This window comes from Prinia subflava, chromosome 15, assembly GCF_021018805.1.
Source record: "Prinia subflava isolate CZ2003 ecotype Zambia chromosome 15, Cam_Psub_1.2, whole genome shotgun sequence".
Taxonomy (NCBI): domain Eukaryota; kingdom Metazoa; phylum Chordata; class Aves; order Passeriformes; family Cisticolidae; genus Prinia; species Prinia subflava.
Genome location: NC_086261.1, coordinates 17,469,529 through 17,486,885, shown reverse-complemented (window position 1 = coordinate 17,486,885; position 17,357 = coordinate 17,469,529). Strand labels below are relative to the sequence as shown.

Below are 17,357 nucleotides of genomic sequence, written 5' to 3'. Positions count from 1 at the left end.
TATTGCCCTGATGAGAGCAGCCTCCTTGCCCAGGTTCTGGGGGATACTTGGCTTTGCTGTTACACACTCACTCACTCCTAGAGCCACCATCTCACTTGTTCTCTCTTCACAGAGCAGTAGCAGCTGCTCCTCTCACCTGTATTTTGGAGAATAATCTGTCCTGAGCTGTAGATCATTCCATATTCCCGTGTTTCTGTAAATCACACTGAAATAATGTGCCTAAAGACTGCAAAGTGTTTGGGTTAGAAGATAGCAAAGGATTACTTTGTGCATAGTGGCACTAGGTAACAGAGGAATTGAGGTGGGAAATACCCACAGCTCTTTGATAGGGATGATTTAGCAGGATGCAATAATAAAAATTGCTTAGTTTTGGAAAAGGATTTCAGGTGTCCTGTGAGCTGGCCACATCTCACAACTCACCTGAAAGCTACAGGCTGTCCTGGGGTCTAAAATAAAAAACCCACTTGTGACCATGTGCAGCAGCTGTTTTTTCTGAGCTTCTCATTCATGCTTGTGATCCTGCTGGTGGAGGTGTTGGCAGAAAGAGTCCAGGGAGGAGGTGCAAGGCAACAGCACTGCAGCTTTTCAGCTCTTCTCCATGAAGCTGCTCCATGAAGAGCAGCTCTTCTCCTGCTCCAGGGTTCCAGAGCAACAGGAATCACTGCAGATGGTCACTGCAGCCACACACAGCTTGTATAAAACAAAAACAGTCAGGAAAAGCAAGGACAAAACCCAATGGGGTGTTTATGGCTGTTTGCAGTTTCTTGCCTATGTCTCTCACTGGGTTTGCCAGGCCTCTCCCATCTCTGGAGGTGAATTCTGCCATTTTGCTGGGTTTGAGGTTGCCAGGTGCTTTGTTCCCTGTGTAGGATAAAGCAAACCTCACCTGTAGGGCACTGCAAAGAGTCTATGAACAGGTCCAACCCCCAGCACTGAGCCTCGGGCCTGTAGCTCTGAGTAATCATTACTTCATAATAAAAATGGTAATAAAATCCATCCCTTGCCCTCAGTGTTAGAGCCCTTGAGAGGAGAATGTGAATAAAGCTTCTCTAATTTTCGAGTTAAGGATAGGATGTTCTATCAAAAGTCAAACCCAGGCAGCACTGAGAGAACAAAGAACCTTTGAGAGCTGCTATCACTGTAGAGCACCTTCCTGAGGATTTCTGCCTTTGCAGGTCCTGCAGGCATGCAGGAGCCTGAGTCTGTCCCTGCTTTGCCTTGAGCCTAAAAAGCTTTTGTGCATAAATGAGTTTGAGACCTGGGCTCACACAAAGGGCTGAGTTGAGCTTGTCTGAAAGCTGCCAATCAACACCTCCCCATAAGCACTTGCTGGGAGGGCTGCTGCTGCTGCTCTCCAAATCCTCTCCCTTTAGGACCTTCTCCAAAATTCTGAGCGTGCAAAAGCAGTTGTGTTCCTGTTAGTGAGTTAATTTAACCAAAAAAAAAAAAAAAAAAAAAAAAAAAAAAAAAAAAAAAAAAAGCTAAATCATTACAGAGCAAAGTTTGGATCTTGAACTGCTGAGACTGCAGTTCTTAGGCAGGATGACATGTCCAGAGGGTGGCAGCTGGTGTCAGGAGTCCCTGGGCTTGGGGACACAGGGCCAGTGGGAGCTCTTGCAGGAGGATGTGCCCTCCCTCCTGGTGCTGTGAGAAGGAATTGAACAGGAGGTGCTTATAAAATGCAGGCTGATTGGGGTGAGGGGTGACTGCAGCCCCTGCTGCAGCCCAGCTTCAGAGACTTCTCTCCAGGGTCTGCAGGTGCTGGAAGAACAGGAACAATCGCCCTAAACCAGGGGCTGCCATGTGGCATTTGGGAATTCATCTCTGCAGCCCCCATCCTGCCTGTTTTCAGCTCTGTGCAGCTGAGAATGGGGTTCTGTTACCTGCAGTTGTGAAATGGGGAACTGACTCCAGTTAGGGCGAGAATAATTCAGCACTCAACCCCATCACAACTCCAACCACCTCCTGTGCCGCCTCCCACATGGCCTCCTGCCTTCCAGCAGAACCTTTCCTGCCACAGTGGGAGGAGGGAGTGTTGGGGATGAGCCTGCACAGCCTGGAAACTGGGGGTATGGGGGCAGGATGACACAGAGTTGTTGCTGGCTCCGTCCCCGCCAGATTTATTCTGCTTTGCTGAGCAGAAAAGCCACGGAGTGAGCAGGATTTCTGGCTGGCCAGGTGCTGATGCTGAGGTGTTTGGGAGCACTGCTGAGCTCCCACAGAGCCAGGGTGGTTGATGGTACAAGTCGATGTGTTTACATTTTATTTCAGTTTTATGCTACTTTTTTTAAAAGGTGAAATTGTCTGGCCAGCTCCAGCAAAGGCAGTGACACTGGAGACTTTGGAAATGGATGGAGATCTTTGTGTCACCACAGGAATGGGATTTGCCTGTAAAGTATGTGGGTGTTGAAAGGTCTGGTTTATAAAAGAAAAAAAAATGAAGGAAAAAATCTGCCAGGGCGGATCGTTCCTGTCTCTGTTGTGGTTGGTTACAGCCAAACAGGGCAGGTTTTCTGGTAGCAATTCCAGTGCTTAATTATAGTTCAGTCACATCCACAGTTCAGGGCACGGATTCCTTCACAGGCAGGAACTGTTTCATGTAGCAGAGCCATGCTGGGCTGTGTCTGATGGCTGCTGCAATTCTAGTGGGTGATATTTTTTTGTATCAAAGCTCAATAAGCATAAGCAAGAGCGTGATGGTTGGGAAGTGAGCTGTGAGGGGTGACGTGCTGCAAGCTGGAGCTCTGTAAGACAGAGGCTGTTTTTGTGTATTTATGATGCTTTAACGCACGCTCGTTGGTTGAACAGCAGTGAGCATCACGGTGCTTCATCCAGATCTGTTGCTGCGTATTGCTTTGCAGGGGTTCACAGGGCTCAGGTTTTTGTCAGATGGTCAGTTCCCCACTGTCTTTAATAATATTGGCTAATTTCATGGTGATTTTCATGCCCTTAGAATCAGAACAGGTCAAGTGTATTTTTTTCCAAGGACCATCTTCAAGATGAAACCTGGTCCGTGCCTGAAGACCACTCTGCTGGAGTTTGCACAATGCAAACAAAGCCTGCAGCTCCCAGGGTGGCCCAAAAGGAGAGGGAGAGGAGACAGAGGAGGAGAGAGGGAAGAGAGGAGGTGCTTGGAGCACATCCCTTGGAGATGGCTCCAGTGCCAGAGCAGGGGCAGTGCAAAGCAGCTGTTTGTGTGACCCACGCAGTGCCAGTGACTCCGTGGCTGAATCAGATGAGATTCATCTGCTTCCACCCTTCAGGAAGGTGTACTGGGGTGATGCCAGCAGCTCAAGGTGGGAGTTGATGTGTGGTGGCTGACTGATGTCACTCTCTCATCGCTGGGAGAAGACAAACAGCACCCACACTGTGCTTTTGAGGCAGCTGAACAGCCTCCTGCCCCTTTTACCTCTGCCCAGCCTCGTAACACTTCTGTCCCTTTGTCATCTGCACCCAGATTCTCACCTGTCAGGAGCCACAGGTCTCTGCCAGAGTTCCACCAGCCCAAGCATGTTGGGTTCTTATGGGACACAGGGGCTTTCCTGAGAAATCTGCCTTGGTGGCTCTATTTTGCCCTAATTGGGTGGCTTTGCTGTGGGTTCCTGGTCTGCCCAGCTGTGGGAGTCCCTCTTCACATTTGCTCATCCCTGCTTTTCCCTCAGTTTCTGCAAAAACCCAGCAGCTCCATCCACACAGTCCTGCTTCCCCACGGAGCAGGACCTGCCTCTGTGTGGTGGGCTGCTGGCTGAGCACATTGGGTGTTAAACCTACTCCAGCTCATGGGGAAATTCATACACTTGTTCAGTTCTAGCAAGTCCTGTGAGTGCCTGACCTAGCAGGGTTCCCTAAACCTCGGGGTAAATAAACATCTTCACAGAGAGGAACAATCTAAATAGGGGTGGACTAGAAATTCACCCTTTGTGATTCAGAACCTCTGTGACCCAGGATGGAGCAGATGCTCTCAACCTCTTGCTCTTTCTGCCCAGCTCCTCATCTTTTGACTATTTGGGCTCCTGTTTAACAATTCAAAAACCCTTCCTGCATCTCTCTCCACTGAACGTCTTGGTATCACCTTTGTTTTCCAACCTCCCCTTTCCCCTTAGAAACAGACCTGAAGGAAAAATAATACAGAGGAAATGAACTTCTCTGAGCCTTGATTCACTCAGAGTGGGATGTTGGATTTCTGCTGTATAATTCTGGCTGGGACACTTCTGAGCTGGGCCTGGATTTGCCTGGAAGAAAACACGATTTTCTTTTCTAAGTCTTCTTGCAGAGCAGTTATTTGTATATGTCCAGCAGTGTGGAGTGAAAGGGAGACCTCAGGGAAAACCACAACTCATTTACAGCTTAAATGAAAATTGAAAATGAGTTGAAAACAAGATGTGCAAGATTTTAAATTTTATCTTTTATAAACAACAGTTATTGCCTATGGACTAATGGATTTAACAGAGGGATTTAATCTTTGTAAACAAGAGAAAAATGCATCAAAATAGACCCTCAGGCATGTGGCAGGACCTGGCTTTGGAAAAATGGTGAAGAAGAGGTTGAAGCAACCTAACTGCTACTAAGAGTTTTATTGGCACCAGGAGCTCTGTGAAGGAGACAAATAGGGGCATTTGAGCCCTTTGCTCTTTGTATTTGTTTTTTATTAGAGCCATCAGTTTGAGCACATATTTGCCTGCCCAGGTGGATATTTGCAGGGCCTGGGGAGCCTGAACTCCACAGCATGGAGTCTCCCTTGCCAGCCCGGCCACCTCTTGGGGCTGCAGAGTCAGTGCCAAAGGTACAAAAGCATGGAAATTCAAAATGATTTGGGCTGGAAGGGACCTTAAAGCTCAGCCAGTCCCACTTCCTGCTGTGGGCAGAGACACCTTCCACTAGCCCAGGTTGCTCCAAGCCATGTCCAACCTGGCCTTGGACATTTCCTGGGATGGGGCAGCCACAGCTGCTCTGGGCACCCTGTGCAAGGGAAGAGTATCTTCCCAATATCCCATCTAACCCCATCCTCTGGCGGGGGAAGTTAATTGCCTTTGTCCTGTCCCTCCATCCCTTGTCCCCAGCCCCTCTCCAGCTCTCCTGGAGCCCCTTCAGGCAGGGGCTCTGAGCTCTCCCTGGATCCTTCTCTTGTCCAGGTGAGCACCTCCAGCTCTCCAGCCTGGCTTAGAGCAGAGGGGCTCCAGCCCTCAGAGCATCTCTGTGGCCATATCTGGACTTGCTCCAACTGGTTCGTGTCCAGATCTGGATGCAAAGCAGAGAAAAACCAAAATGGACCTTGCTTTAAAGCTTTTGAACCAGGGTGTTTTCAGGTTGATCTGTTACATTTGTTAGCAAGGCCCTTTTGGCTGGGCACTTTTTGGATCCATTTATTTTGCTTAGTTGTGTTTTCCTTTCTTTACCGGGCAAAATCCTGCTTCATCTTTAGGTGCATTTAGAGGATTTGCCACTAGTGCCTGTTTCCCAGGTCCGTTATTGCTCATCTTATCCCTACTTGAACAGGAGTTTGGTAAGGAACAGAACACAGTAAGAGTAAACTTGGAACTTGTTTGAAGAAATTCAGAGGTTTATGGGCAAGGTGAACCCACAGGGATCATCCACCTGGATTTCCCCAAGGTGTTTGGCAAGGTCACTCGGGAAAGCCTCCTGAAGGAAGGAAGCAGCCCTGGAACAGGTGGTGAGATCCTTACAGGGGAAATGGTTTGCCAAAAGTTAAAGAACAAAAGGGAAGGGAGAAGAGACTGGGTAATAAAAAAGATGAATTTTAAACGTACATGAATATAAAATGGTGCACAGGGAGAAAAACCAATTTTAACTCTATTTATAAAACAACGGGTTCCAAGTTAAGTGTTACTGTCTGAAACATCGGGGTTGTTACAGATTGTGCTGTGAAAATGTCAGTTCTGTGGTCAGCAGCCATCCAGAGCAAACTGTGTGTGTCGATTGCTGGGGGAAAACAGAACAAAACAACCCCCGCTCCCTCCGGCTGCAGGCATCTGGGGAAGCTGAAGGTCCCCGGAGCTCCGAGGTGTTTGGGGTGGGAAGGAACATTCCTGGAGGGTGTGGGGCTGTGCAGGGCTGCTCTCAGCGCCGGAGGGTAAATCCTGCAGAGAGGGGAGGGGCAGCTCTGTGCAGACCCTCCTCTGCCTGGAGGACATAACCATTGGCAGCCTGCCGTTTTCCAAGGAGTCACCTCTGGACCCTCCTCCTCACTATGGACCTGCCAGGACTCTGACCCTGCCAACAGCCCCAGCTCCTGAATCACCAGTGAAAGTCGGTGTGCTGACCTCTGCCAGCAAAACTGATTCATAAAGTAGAATTTCTACAGCTTTTTTTTGATATGTAAGCTGGGAAGATTCCCTTGGAGACTGGTAGCTTCTGGGAAGGTGAATCTCTGCTGAGCTGGAGGGAGCAAGTGGTGGAGAAGCAAGTGGTGGAGAAGCACAGCAGTGTCACAGGACCTGCAATGCTGGAAGTCCCAGCAGGCTCCAGACTGGGTGCTCTGACCCATCAAAGCGGGACAAAGGGAGAGGCAGAAAACCTACCACAAACCCCACCAGGCTGGTGACCAGGCTCTGGAGCTCAGGTCCTGGTGCACTCCCCAGGCAGGTCCTGGGTGCCAATTATTTTCCCTAAAATTAGGAACAACTTCTTTGTGAAGACTGGAAAATCCAGAATAAATCTGGTCTCTCTGTTGGTGTCTGGGGCTGGTATTTAGCAAGGCTGCTGTGGAGGAAGGCATTGCTGTCCTGAAGCCCTGCTTGGATCACAGCACTGGTGCTGCTGCTGCTCAGTGAGTGCTGAGCTCGGGTCCTTTCACCAGCTGTTTCCCAATAAAGCCCCACTGGCTGCCCTGAATTGTGCTCCCACTTCCAGCCTCCAGGACATCTCTGTTCCAGTGCTCCTTCCAGACTGGAAATCAGGGTTATGGGCTCACGTCTCCCACACACACATCATGAGGTCAAGCCTTGCCTTAGTACTCACCAATTAATCTGACATCCCCTCAGTTTTCGAGTGTTTATGGTGGCACTGCAAAGGGGCAGGAGCTCCCTGATTGCCTTTTCCCAGCCTTTCCCAAGCTTGCTTAGCAGTGCCACTGGGATGGAAAATACCTGTTCCTCTGCTCCTGCCTTGGCTGAGGCAACACCAGCTGAAAAGGAAGGGAGATCTGGGTGCATTTGGTTGTGCATTTAATTAGAGCAGTGCAAAAGCCTTCATCCTGTTTGAAACCCTGCAGCTTCCCACTGCTCATCCCTTGTCCCCTGGGGCTGCCTGTGAGGAGCACTGCAGGAATGGGACTTAACCCTGCCACGCTTCAGTTGGTGCCATAATTGCCCGGGGCTCTTTCATCTGCCCTCTGTAATTGGGATCACTTTATCCCTGGCTTCATCCTCCCAAAGCCTACAGGTAACCCTTCAGCTTGCTGTTCCCCACAGTGGAGGATTGCTGCTCAGCTTTCCGAAAAACACCCCTTCCCCAGGGTAAGGAGAAGCCAGACTCAGCTGTGCCAGGATCAGATCTTCCTTCACATCCAGCACCTTCTCTGGACCTCACATCCTCCTCCTCATCCTCCTCCTGCTGCCCTTCCTACATCCCCAGCCTTCTCCAGACACCCCAAATTTCCATCACTTACGCCACCATGAGTGAATTTGAAACTGTTTTGAAGAAAAGGCTTGGGATAACATCCATCCATTTCCAGCTGTGTTTTGTCAGTGCAATGGCAGTGCAGGACACTGGAGGAGGGATCTGGGCTGAGAGAGGAAACAGAGCAGGGATGGGGGAGTTTCTGTCTGTCCAGATGCAGCACTGCCATGTGGGCACTGGGAGGGGACACCACAGCCCAGGGGACACTACTGGGACCAGTAGTGGTCCCAGCCACCAGCACCACTGGCAGCAGGGGCCTCAGGTCTCCTCTCTGCTGACTCAGTGGGGGAGACGAGGCTGCCTCGATGTGAATGTGAGAGTTGGGGCTGCAGAGCTGCAAATGCCACATCTGGGGTGAGCGCTGCATTCATGCACCCCACAGCCCCCAGAGGGTCACCTCCTTGAGTGGCAAGCCCAGCTGTTCTCCAGCTGAGCACAGGGAACGAGCATGGAGAGAGAGCAGAGTGAGAGCCCCCTTCTGAGCCCTCCAGCACAGCTGGACACAAGGCTGGCAGAGGTGTCACACCAGGTGGATGAGGGAGGAGGAGGCTCTGTCCATCACCATGGCACATCTCTGGAGCAGTGAGGGAGCCCTTGCTGGTCTGGTCACCCAAGGGGACAATCACAGTTCGGGAGGGTGCCTGGTAACACAGGAACACTTTGGGATTTTTTTTCTTCCTGTAAGCTTAGAGATGTATTCCCAGTTTGACCCCCTGCTGCTGAAGAACACCTCCAGCCCTGTTCTGAAGAGTAGCACATGCTGAGAAGGGCATTGCTAATGAATTCCCTCTGCCACTTCCCAGGAGAGCTGGGTCATCTCATCCCCACCAACCAGCACCTCCTTGTAAAGGTACAGAACTGTAAATCCAGCAGAAGCTGTCAGGGCCTTTAGGACACTAATTAACTTTCATGGGTCTCACTGGGATTTCCCTCTAGCCACATGGACATAGGAACCACCTGAGCTCAGCCCTGGCTCTGTCACTGATCTGTGTTGTGGGAGCTCAGCAGTGCCTGACTGAGTGACTGGCTTGACCTGGCCCCCGCCCTCCTCCTCACTATGGATCTTCCAGGACTCTGTCTGACCCTGGTTACCCCCACCAGACCTCACCCCAGCTTACTGTGGTCCAGAACCCGAGAGTATCCCTGTGTAAATGTGGAACCTGGAGGAATCCCTGTTGGCTGTAGGCAAAGGACAAGAAGAAACAGCACAGCCTGTGCCTTGGAGCCCTTTGATCCAATGCTTTCCTCTTTTCACCTGGAATTCACTTCACTGAACCCTGGGCACACCCAGTCTGTGTCCCAGGCCCCACTATCTGTGTCCCTGGCATGGCTGGGCACATCTCCATCCCGTTAATGGAAAAGGAGGAGCTCATGGGGAACATGATTATCCGTGGAAGGTTTGGGTGTAGTAATCAGGAAATAGTGCTCTGCAAAATGTCAGTGGGAGTGGAAAGCTGAGAAGTGATACACAGGCTCTGGTGGTCGTGCTCTGCAGTAAGTGGGATCCTCTGGGAAGTGAAGGAGCCGGGCTGAACTGGCAGGTCCTTGGGGCCACGATCTTGGGATTACCCATCCCTTTAATCAGGTACATGTACTGGGAGAAGGGTTTGAGCTAAACTGGAAATGAAACTCACGGCTGAGCTCCAGCGCAAAAAGCCAGCACGGAGAAGGCGGAATCATGGACAGACCGTGAGGAGAGACCAGACTCGGTGCTGAGCGCCGGGCTGACACGGGGCGGGCACGGGCGGAGGCCGGGCCGTGCCTGCCCGGGCGGGGCCGCTCCAGGTCCCTCCCCGCCGGTATAACCGAGCGGCGGCGGCGGGCGCGGGGCGCGGCGGCGATGGCGCTGCGCTGCCTCCTGCTGCTGCTCTGCGGAGCCGCGCTGGGACCCGCCGTGCACCTCGACTTCGCCGAGCACCGCAGCCAGGCCGCCAAGATCAAGGTCAACCCCCGCGGCAACCTCTGGGCCACAGGTACCGGGCGGGAGGCGCAGGGACGCGCGGGATGCGCGGGGCACGGCGACCCCCTGCGCTGTCCTGTGCGGCGTGGGAGGGATGCGGGCAGGACCACGATGGGCAGGCGTGAAGTCGCCTCCACCTGCATCCCTGGGCAGCAGGTCCAACATCCCCTGCAGACTCACCAGTCCGGCATCCCTGGATATTAGGTTTAGCATCCCTGTAATTCCAGGGATCTTGGCAGCAGAAACAGAGAGGGAAGTTTCCCAAAAATCCCGTGTGGAGTGAGGAGCTGGGATTTCTGGGTTTCTCTTGGCTCAGCTGGTTTGGGCATTGGGTCACCTCGCTGGCTGGTGCCGGTGCAGGGTGGCCGGTGAGAGCCCAGCTGGAGCCCTGAGTCCCCCAGGCACACCGTGTGTGCTGTTGCAGGTCACTTCATGGGGAAGAAGAGCGTCACAGGCTCCCCACACCTGGAGGCTGCAGAGGAGCCTGCTGTGCCAATGGTCTTCGGTCCCTCTCTGCGAGCCTTGCTGGAGGATATGATGGAACTGCTGACCCGGGAGCTCCTGAAAATCCTCCTGCAAGAAAGGCTATTGGATGAGAACCAAGGGAAATACGACCTCGCTGACCAGGTGAATATTGACTTGGATAGAGGGAGATGCTCAGAGCAGAAAGGTGGAGGAGCTGTGCTGGAGGATGGGAGCACCTGCACAGCTGCTAGAGGTGCAGTCCCCTCTTTACTCTCTTTTTAACCCTCCTTAAACCACTTCTTAAGACCAACCATAAAGGGAGAGAGGAGAAGTGTCCTGGGGTTTGTGTCTGGCTGGGCAGTGACAAATAGTCCCAGGGGCTTGGGAAGGGTGTGAGGATGAGCAGCTAACACTGTGATGGAGCTGTGACATTGGTGGTCTCCAGGGGTTGTTAATAAGCATCTGGGTCTTCCTCAGCCAAACGCAGAAGAGGATGGTGTCCCCTTTTCCAAGGACAGGGAAATCCTTTCTCCCTTTATTTCCACAGTGGGACACCAAGAGGAACCCAGCATGTGGAGGGAAAGGCATCTGTCAAGCAAAGAGCTTTGGCTCTGTGCCACTGTGGTTGGCATCCCTCGATGCTGAGGGCACAAAGCCTTGCAGAGGGTAGGTGTGCATTGGTCCTGCTGCTGCACAGCGGGTTTTGGGCAGCAGGGAGAGGGCAGGAGCTCCACTGGTCCCTCTGTGTATCCGCAGATCCTCAGCCTGACTGGCTTTTTCACCTTGGAGCTCATTCAGCTCCTAGTGGAAAACCTGCCCCTGGGAGCAGTGCACAGGCACAGATCCTCAGGCAGGATGCAGAGCTCAAATTGCTCAGTCCAGGGATGGAATTTCTGCGTCCACAGATGGAATTAGTCTGTGTGGCTCTGCTTTTCTGTTGCCTCCTGCACAGTTCCCTGGTGTCTCACCCTTTTGAGTCACTGCAGGAAGTAACTGGGAGTCTAAAAAGGATGAAATCGTCTTAGGTCAGTCCCACTTGTGCTGCCCCACTGAGCCAGATGCCTGAGCTGTCCCCAGGTAAAGCTATTTCTGCTAGACAGGGTTAGGCAGGGCTTGCTCTTGGTGGAGCAGAGACTGGGAGCCAGAGAGACACTGATTGTTCAAGCCCCTTTTGGATTCACTTGCAGCAGATTAAGGTAAACTGAGGCATCCCAGAGAGCTGTTCCCATTGGGTAGGGGGCTTTCCACAGTGAAGATACAGCAGGGCATGGCTGAAGGCACCAGCCCACCCCATCCTTGTGTAGTGTGCTGGGCTGCTGTTTGCTCCTTGGATGCAGCTGGAAAGGAGATGAGGGCTGTGGAGGTGCTGGACCCTTCCCTGTCCTCCTCAAGGAACCTTTAAGCAGGAGGGCACTTGTTGAGAGGGTGGGAGAGGTGGTGGAACTCCTGCCCTGCCTTGTTTTCTGTGAATTTGGGAAAGGTGCTCCTTGGGGCTCTCCCCTGCACAGATTGCTGCTCACGTTGCAGATGTGCCTGTGCAAAGGCTGCCCTGAGTGCTGGTGCTGTGCCACAGGTTCCAGCTGGGTGCCAGAGCCCTGCCAGCCCTGCCAGTGCCCATTCCCAGTGCTCAGGGGCGGGGTCTGGCCAGGTGTGGCACTGGGTGCCAAAGCTCTGCTGCTGGAGGTGATTTGTCTGTGGCCATGCAGTGCCTCTCCAGGGCAAGGTGAGATGCTGTGCCCACGTGTGGCATCACAGCCGAGCTGCTTGATGTGCAACAGGCTCCTGCTCCTCACTTTCTCTTCCCAAAGCCTGAAGCCTCTCCTTGGCCAGTGTCCTGGTCCCCTTGGTCAGCTTGCTGGGTCTGTTTCTGGTTTTGCTCCTTGGGCACCTCTGAGCACTCACTTCCCTAACTCCTGCCCTCCTGTTCCTTTCTCCCACTCATCCCCAGGGCATCTTCACATCTGTGCTCTTGTGGACATTACAGAACTGCTTCTCCCCAGTGCCTCTAAGTGCTGTCCACGTTACACTGTTCTGTGTGACCTTATTTTTTCTTGCTTTTGTGGTTGTCACAGTGCCAGTCCGAATTCCTGCCGCCCCGACAGCTTTCCCCCTCAGCATGACTGCTGTTGGACACCAGGTGTCAGCACCCAGCCTGAGCTGATCTGCGTGCCGTGTTCCCACCTTCCTCACAGGCTTTTTCATGCCTCTGCCCGGTGAAACTCCCGGCCCGTGCCCTGCTCGGGATCTGTCGCTTCCATCTCAACTTTCCAGCCCTGTGTGGCAGACAGGGCTTGGCTCTCAGCGTGCTGGGGCTTCACAGTGCTGTCCCTGCTCCGTGTGACAAAGGCTGGGCTGGCAGATGAGGATCCTTCCCGTCCTTTGTCATCTCCTTGGTGTGTGGCATTGATTCCCCAGGATGCAGAGACCCTGTGTGTGGAGGGGAACAGCTCCAGGGGTATGGGGAGAGCTCTGCTGCCTGAAGGCAGGTGCTGCCCTGTGTGCTCTGGGATCTGTGGTCAGTGCCAAGCCCACAAACCCCTCTGTGACTCCTCCCTGCTGTGTTTGCTGTCTCTTTTTGCCTTCTCACATTCTTTGCTGAACAAGGCTCACCCCTGAAGCTCAGCCCTGTGCTGTTGCCTCACTGGGATGAAGATTCCCTCTGACACTGGAATCATGGTTCAGCTGTTGGAGCACAGATGGGAGGCTCCTGGCTCTGTCCTTCTCATGTGCCATCCCAAGGCACCCCTGAAGGTGCCATCGTGCTGCAGCGTGGGGTGTTTGATCTACCCCACGTACCCAGCAGGGGTGGGGATGGTGGTGGTTGTGTGCATGACCCATGTCTCACCATCGTGTCTTGTTTTGCAGGAGACAGGGCTTTTAACGAAGGTGCTGGAGAAGTACTTTTCAAACTGAAGAGGTGCAGCTGGGGAGGATGAGGTCTGCAAGGTCGGCTGTGTGTGGTGAAGGGAGGAGAGCGTCGTCCTTGTGGGTTTCTATAGCTACATCACTTTTATTTATTCTTTCTGAAGTATTGTCAATAGTGATGGTGTATGTGAACAGCGGAGCCCACCACTGTGCCCCTGCCCAATCCTGTATAGTTCCTGTTTGTTTTGTGTTTTCTTGATGTCTGATGTGAATGAATAAAACTGTCTCTTTGCACAGACTCTTCTGTGGGGGTAGGGAGGCAGATCCCCAGGGCTTGTGCACATCTTGGGGCAGGGTGAAGGGAAGCTCCTGGCCCTCAACAGCTCAGGGGGATTGGATTCAGTCCCTGCAGCCTCTGCTCACTGAGGGACACTCTGACATGATAAAATAGCACATTTGGGTGAGCTGATCACACCGCTCACCACTGCAGCATCTTTGTTACCCTCTTTACTGGAAATATTACCAGCAAAATCTTGTCCTGGCAGTGGTGGCATTTCTGGCTCAGTCAGTCCTGGCCTTGTGGCACCTCAGGGTTAACCACAGGCTGGTTGGCCATGGCCATCAAACCCTCAGTCTGACCATGAGGCTGCTTTGTGGTGATGGTTTGGTGCACCCTCACCCTGTGCATGCAGTTAAACACCCGCAGGGGCAGAGGTACAACCCTGGGGCCCTTTGTTGTGCAGGATGGCTGGAGCAGGGAGCTGGGACCTGGCTGAAACGGGTGATGGAGCAGTCCCATGAGCAGACTCTGGTTCTGTACGTTCTGAAAGTGCTGCTCACAGATGCACCCTGTGGCTGCCAGCCACTTGTGGGGGTCATGGGATCACAGAATGGGTTTGGTTAGAGGGCACACCTTGTGGCCATAGTCAGGGACAGAGACACCTTCTACTATCCTGGCTTACTCCAAGCCCTGCCCAGCACAGCCTTGGACATTTCCTGGGATGGGGCAGCCACAGCTGCTCTTGGAAGGCTGTGCCAGGGTCTCCCCACCCTCTCAGGGATCAATTCCTTCCCAATATCCCATTTGTCCCTGCCCTCTGGCAGTGGGAAGCCATTTCCCCTTGCCCTGTCACTCCAGGCTCTTGTCCCAAGTCCCTCTCCAGCTCTCCTGGAGCCCCTTAGGCTTTGGCAGGAGCTCTGAGGTCTCTCCTGAGCCTTCTCTCCTCCCAGCTGAGCAATTCCTACTGTGTCAGCCTTTCCTCTGAGCATCTCCAAGGCCCTGGGGATGTCCCCAGGAAGAGCAAAACCTGGCAGCAGAGCCCAGAGTGATGCCATAAATGAAATCATAAACTTTCACACTCTGCTCCCCACAATTCCGATAAATTCAACCCAGTCCTTTGATCCTACAGGAAGAGACCCCTTTGCCCAAGAGCAGGAACCTCAGAGCCTCCTCACACCAAGCCAAGGGATGCTCCAGCATCTGAAGATGCTGATAACTAGCAGAGGGATCCAAGCCATGGTAGGAGACCTTCCTGGCATGTTCCCCATCCCTTCAAGGATGGTTCAGATCCTGTCAAGCCTCCTCTTCCTCACCAGAGCAGTTGCTTGGCTGCAGCCCCTGGAAAGAGCAGCACCTTGAGCCTCCCAGGTTCTGCATCCTGCAGGTGAACAGCCCACCTGTAGCTGTTCCCTTTGTGAGTCCTTCCTGCTCTCCTACCCACCAGCTTTGCTCAAGAGGTTTTCCACTGTCCTGCACCCATCCATGCAGGAATCCTTCCTATAATCTCTGCTTTTTTCTCAGACTCTCTGCTGTGTTCTGGGATGTGGGTGACCCCCAGCTCACCTTTTCATTAGCTGGAGTAAAGCCTTGACTTAAAACTAATTATTAGCAAGGAAAATAATGACACTGTGGATTGTGTTTGACACTGGAGGAAACCAGATGCCCCTCAGCCAGCAGTGTGAGGGACTGACAGCCTAATGGGGTTCCTGACTTGATGTGTCATGGGACCACCCTGTCAAGGTCACGGGAGGGGGAGCAGGTTCCTGGCCATGAGGCTCCCAGGTGAGATCCTCATTGTCCCTCTGACCCAGCCAGAACCTGTCCAGCTGCCTGTCTGTCCGTCTGTCCCCAGCCCCCCATCCCTCTCCTTTGGGCTGAGATAAAGAAGGGTGAGGTCACTTGTGAACTGCTGCCATGGGCAGAACAGGCTCGCCTAGGGGAATATATGTTCATTTATTGTCAATTAATTGACAATAAATTGACAATTGTTCATTTAATTTAAATATTTGATTCAGGTTTTCGAAAAAACCAACCCCCCCCAAGCAATTTCAATCTGGGGAAGGCACCTCCCCTCCCCTTTGCCAGGCTCAGCACCTCTCCTCCTCCCTGTTGTCACTGCAGGTGACACTCAGTCCCCTTGTGGAAGCAGCAGCTGAAGGCAGGAGGGATATTCCTGCTCCTTCATGGATGAATCTCCCACAGGCAGTGCCCTCCACAGCAGGGTCCATTCAAGGAGTGCATGTTCCACCCTGGGGCATCTCCTCATCCTCCTCCTCTGAACTGCTGCACAGACTGGAGCACTGCTGGGCCCTGAGTGCCCAGTACCTGCCTTGGGCACCATCCTACAGGCACAGGAGGGCCCAGGCTGGAGAAAATCTCAGCACATCTGAGCTGTGCTCAGGTCCAAAGCAGCAGGAGCCCTGAGCTCAGACTGGGTTACTCAGGGCTTGAAAACCTCGATGTGTGAAGGCTGGGTCCACTGCTCAGCTGTTTCAATGGTTCTGTTTCTCCCTTGCAGGCAACCAACTATGCAAGCCCTAAACTGCTATTCCCTCTTGAATTTAGATTACAAACGGAAAGGGTCAGGAAAGCTTTTGAGGAAGCTCATCATTTTTTGGCAATTTTCTGGCTCTGCCCTTCTGACATTTACATGCATAGGCTCAGCACAGTGTCCCATCACTCACAGGTCATGTTCTTTGGAAAGTTCCAGGACCAAAGCTCTGTGCCCAAGCTTAGAAAATGAGTAAATTCTTCACTTTGGGTCTTTTCCCAGCTCTGATTTGTTCCCGTTGCTCCTCTGGATTGAGGATAGCCCTTGAGCTGCTGCAGGGGCTCAAGCCCTTGCTCACAGCAGACCTTGCTGTTCCTGTGCACTGAGAGCAGAGATGCAACGAGGCCCCTCAGGGTCACTGGGGTGACTTTCCTGGGCTGCTCAGACCTGTGACACCTTTCCAGGGACAGCTGTGACCACCCATCACAACCTGAGGGGGTGGTGTCACCACAGAGATGGGAAAAGAGCACGAAGTGAGATAAACACACCCAAGTCACCTTCACGACTGACATTTGTGTCTTTGGCTGACGCAGAGCAGGAGCTGGCTCAGAGGGATGTCAGTGAAAATCCTCTGCCACCGCTTGGTGTCATTGCTGTCCCAGGCTTAGGGAAGTGCTCCCTGTCGTGTTTACTGACACAGGACACCCTCCTGCGGTGTTCTTGCAAAGACATCAGGCCCCAGGTTGTGGTGCTCCCTCACCTGAGGTGCGTGGAGACCTCTCTTCCACAGGAGACCAACGAGCCAGGCAGTGAGGAAGGGAGGGAAGGAAGCAGAATGGGAAGCAGGAAGGGAAACTGGCTGCCATCAGGAACCAAACCAGTCAAATTCTGCTGCCATCCCCCACACTCCTCCAGGGAAAGCTCTTCCCATCCTGATATGAACATCCCTGACCTGACCAAGGTAAATCCAGCCAGGACAGAGGCTGGGACAACCTGAGGGAGTGGGTTTCAAGAGCTTGGCACTGTATCCAAATGGTTTCCAGGGAGCAGGGCATCCTAGTGCAGAGGAGATGGGATTAAATGCAGTGCACAATCCCAAATCATGTAGAGATTCCAAGTGGCAAAAAAGGCAAACAGCAACTGGCTTATAACAAAGCAGATGTGGCCACAGCCCAGGGCAGTGCCTGTGCTGGCACTGCTGAAGCCTCTCCAGCCCCGGGGGGAAGCTCTGGGCCCTCACTCATGGAAGGACATTGGGGCTGGAGCCAGAGATGGGAATGGAGCTGGGAAAGGGTCTGGAGCACCAGGAGCAGCTGAGGGAGCTGAGGAGGCTCAGCCTGGAGAAAAGGAGGCTCAGGAGGGACCTTCTGGCTCTGCACAACTCCTGACAGAAGCATGCAGCCAGGTGGGATTTGGTTCTTCTCCTAGGGAACAGGGTCAGGACAAGAGGAAACAGCCTCAAGCTGTGTCACAGGGAATTTATTCATGGAAAGGGTGGTCAGGTATTGAAGGGGCTGCTCAGGAGAGGGGACCCCATCCCTGGAGGCATTCAAGGAATGACTCAGTGTAGGATTCAAGTGCTCTGGTCTCATTGACAAAGGGGGGATTGGTCACATATTGGACTCAGTTGTCTTGGAGGTCTTTGCCAGCCTCAGTGA

General features: G+C 52.9%; 1 protein-coding gene across 1 annotated transcript; it reads left to right on the top strand.

The window, feature by feature from the left end:
- The first annotated feature begins 132 nt into the window (after positions 1 to 132).
- Positions 133 to 13,208, top strand: NMB (neuromedin B). Its single transcript, XM_063412391.1, has 3 exons — positions 133 to 9,611; positions 10,023 to 10,225; positions 12,929 to 13,208. Exons 1-3 carry the CDS (start codon positions 9,479 to 9,481, stop codon positions 12,974 to 12,976), a joined length of 384 nt encoding a protein of 127 aa, XP_063268461.1. The 5' UTR covers positions 133 to 9,478; the 3' UTR covers positions 12,977 to 13,208.
- Positions 13,209 to 17,357: the final 4,149 nt, after the last annotated feature.

Excerpts from the sequence above, each read along its gene's own strand:
- NMB (XM_063412391.1), top strand. The coding sequence starts at position 9,479 with ATGGCGCTGCGCTGCCTCCTGCTGCTGCTCTGCGGAGCCGCGCTGGGA. Across the intron at positions 9,612-10,022 it reads CGGCAACCTCTGGGCCACAG|GTCACTTCATGGGGAAGAAG; the intron begins GTACCGGGCGGG and ends GTGCTGTTGCAG. Across the intron at positions 10,226-12,928 it reads AATACGACCTCGCTGACCAG|GAGACAGGGCTTTTAACGAA; the intron begins GTGAATATTGAC and ends CTTGTTTTGCAG.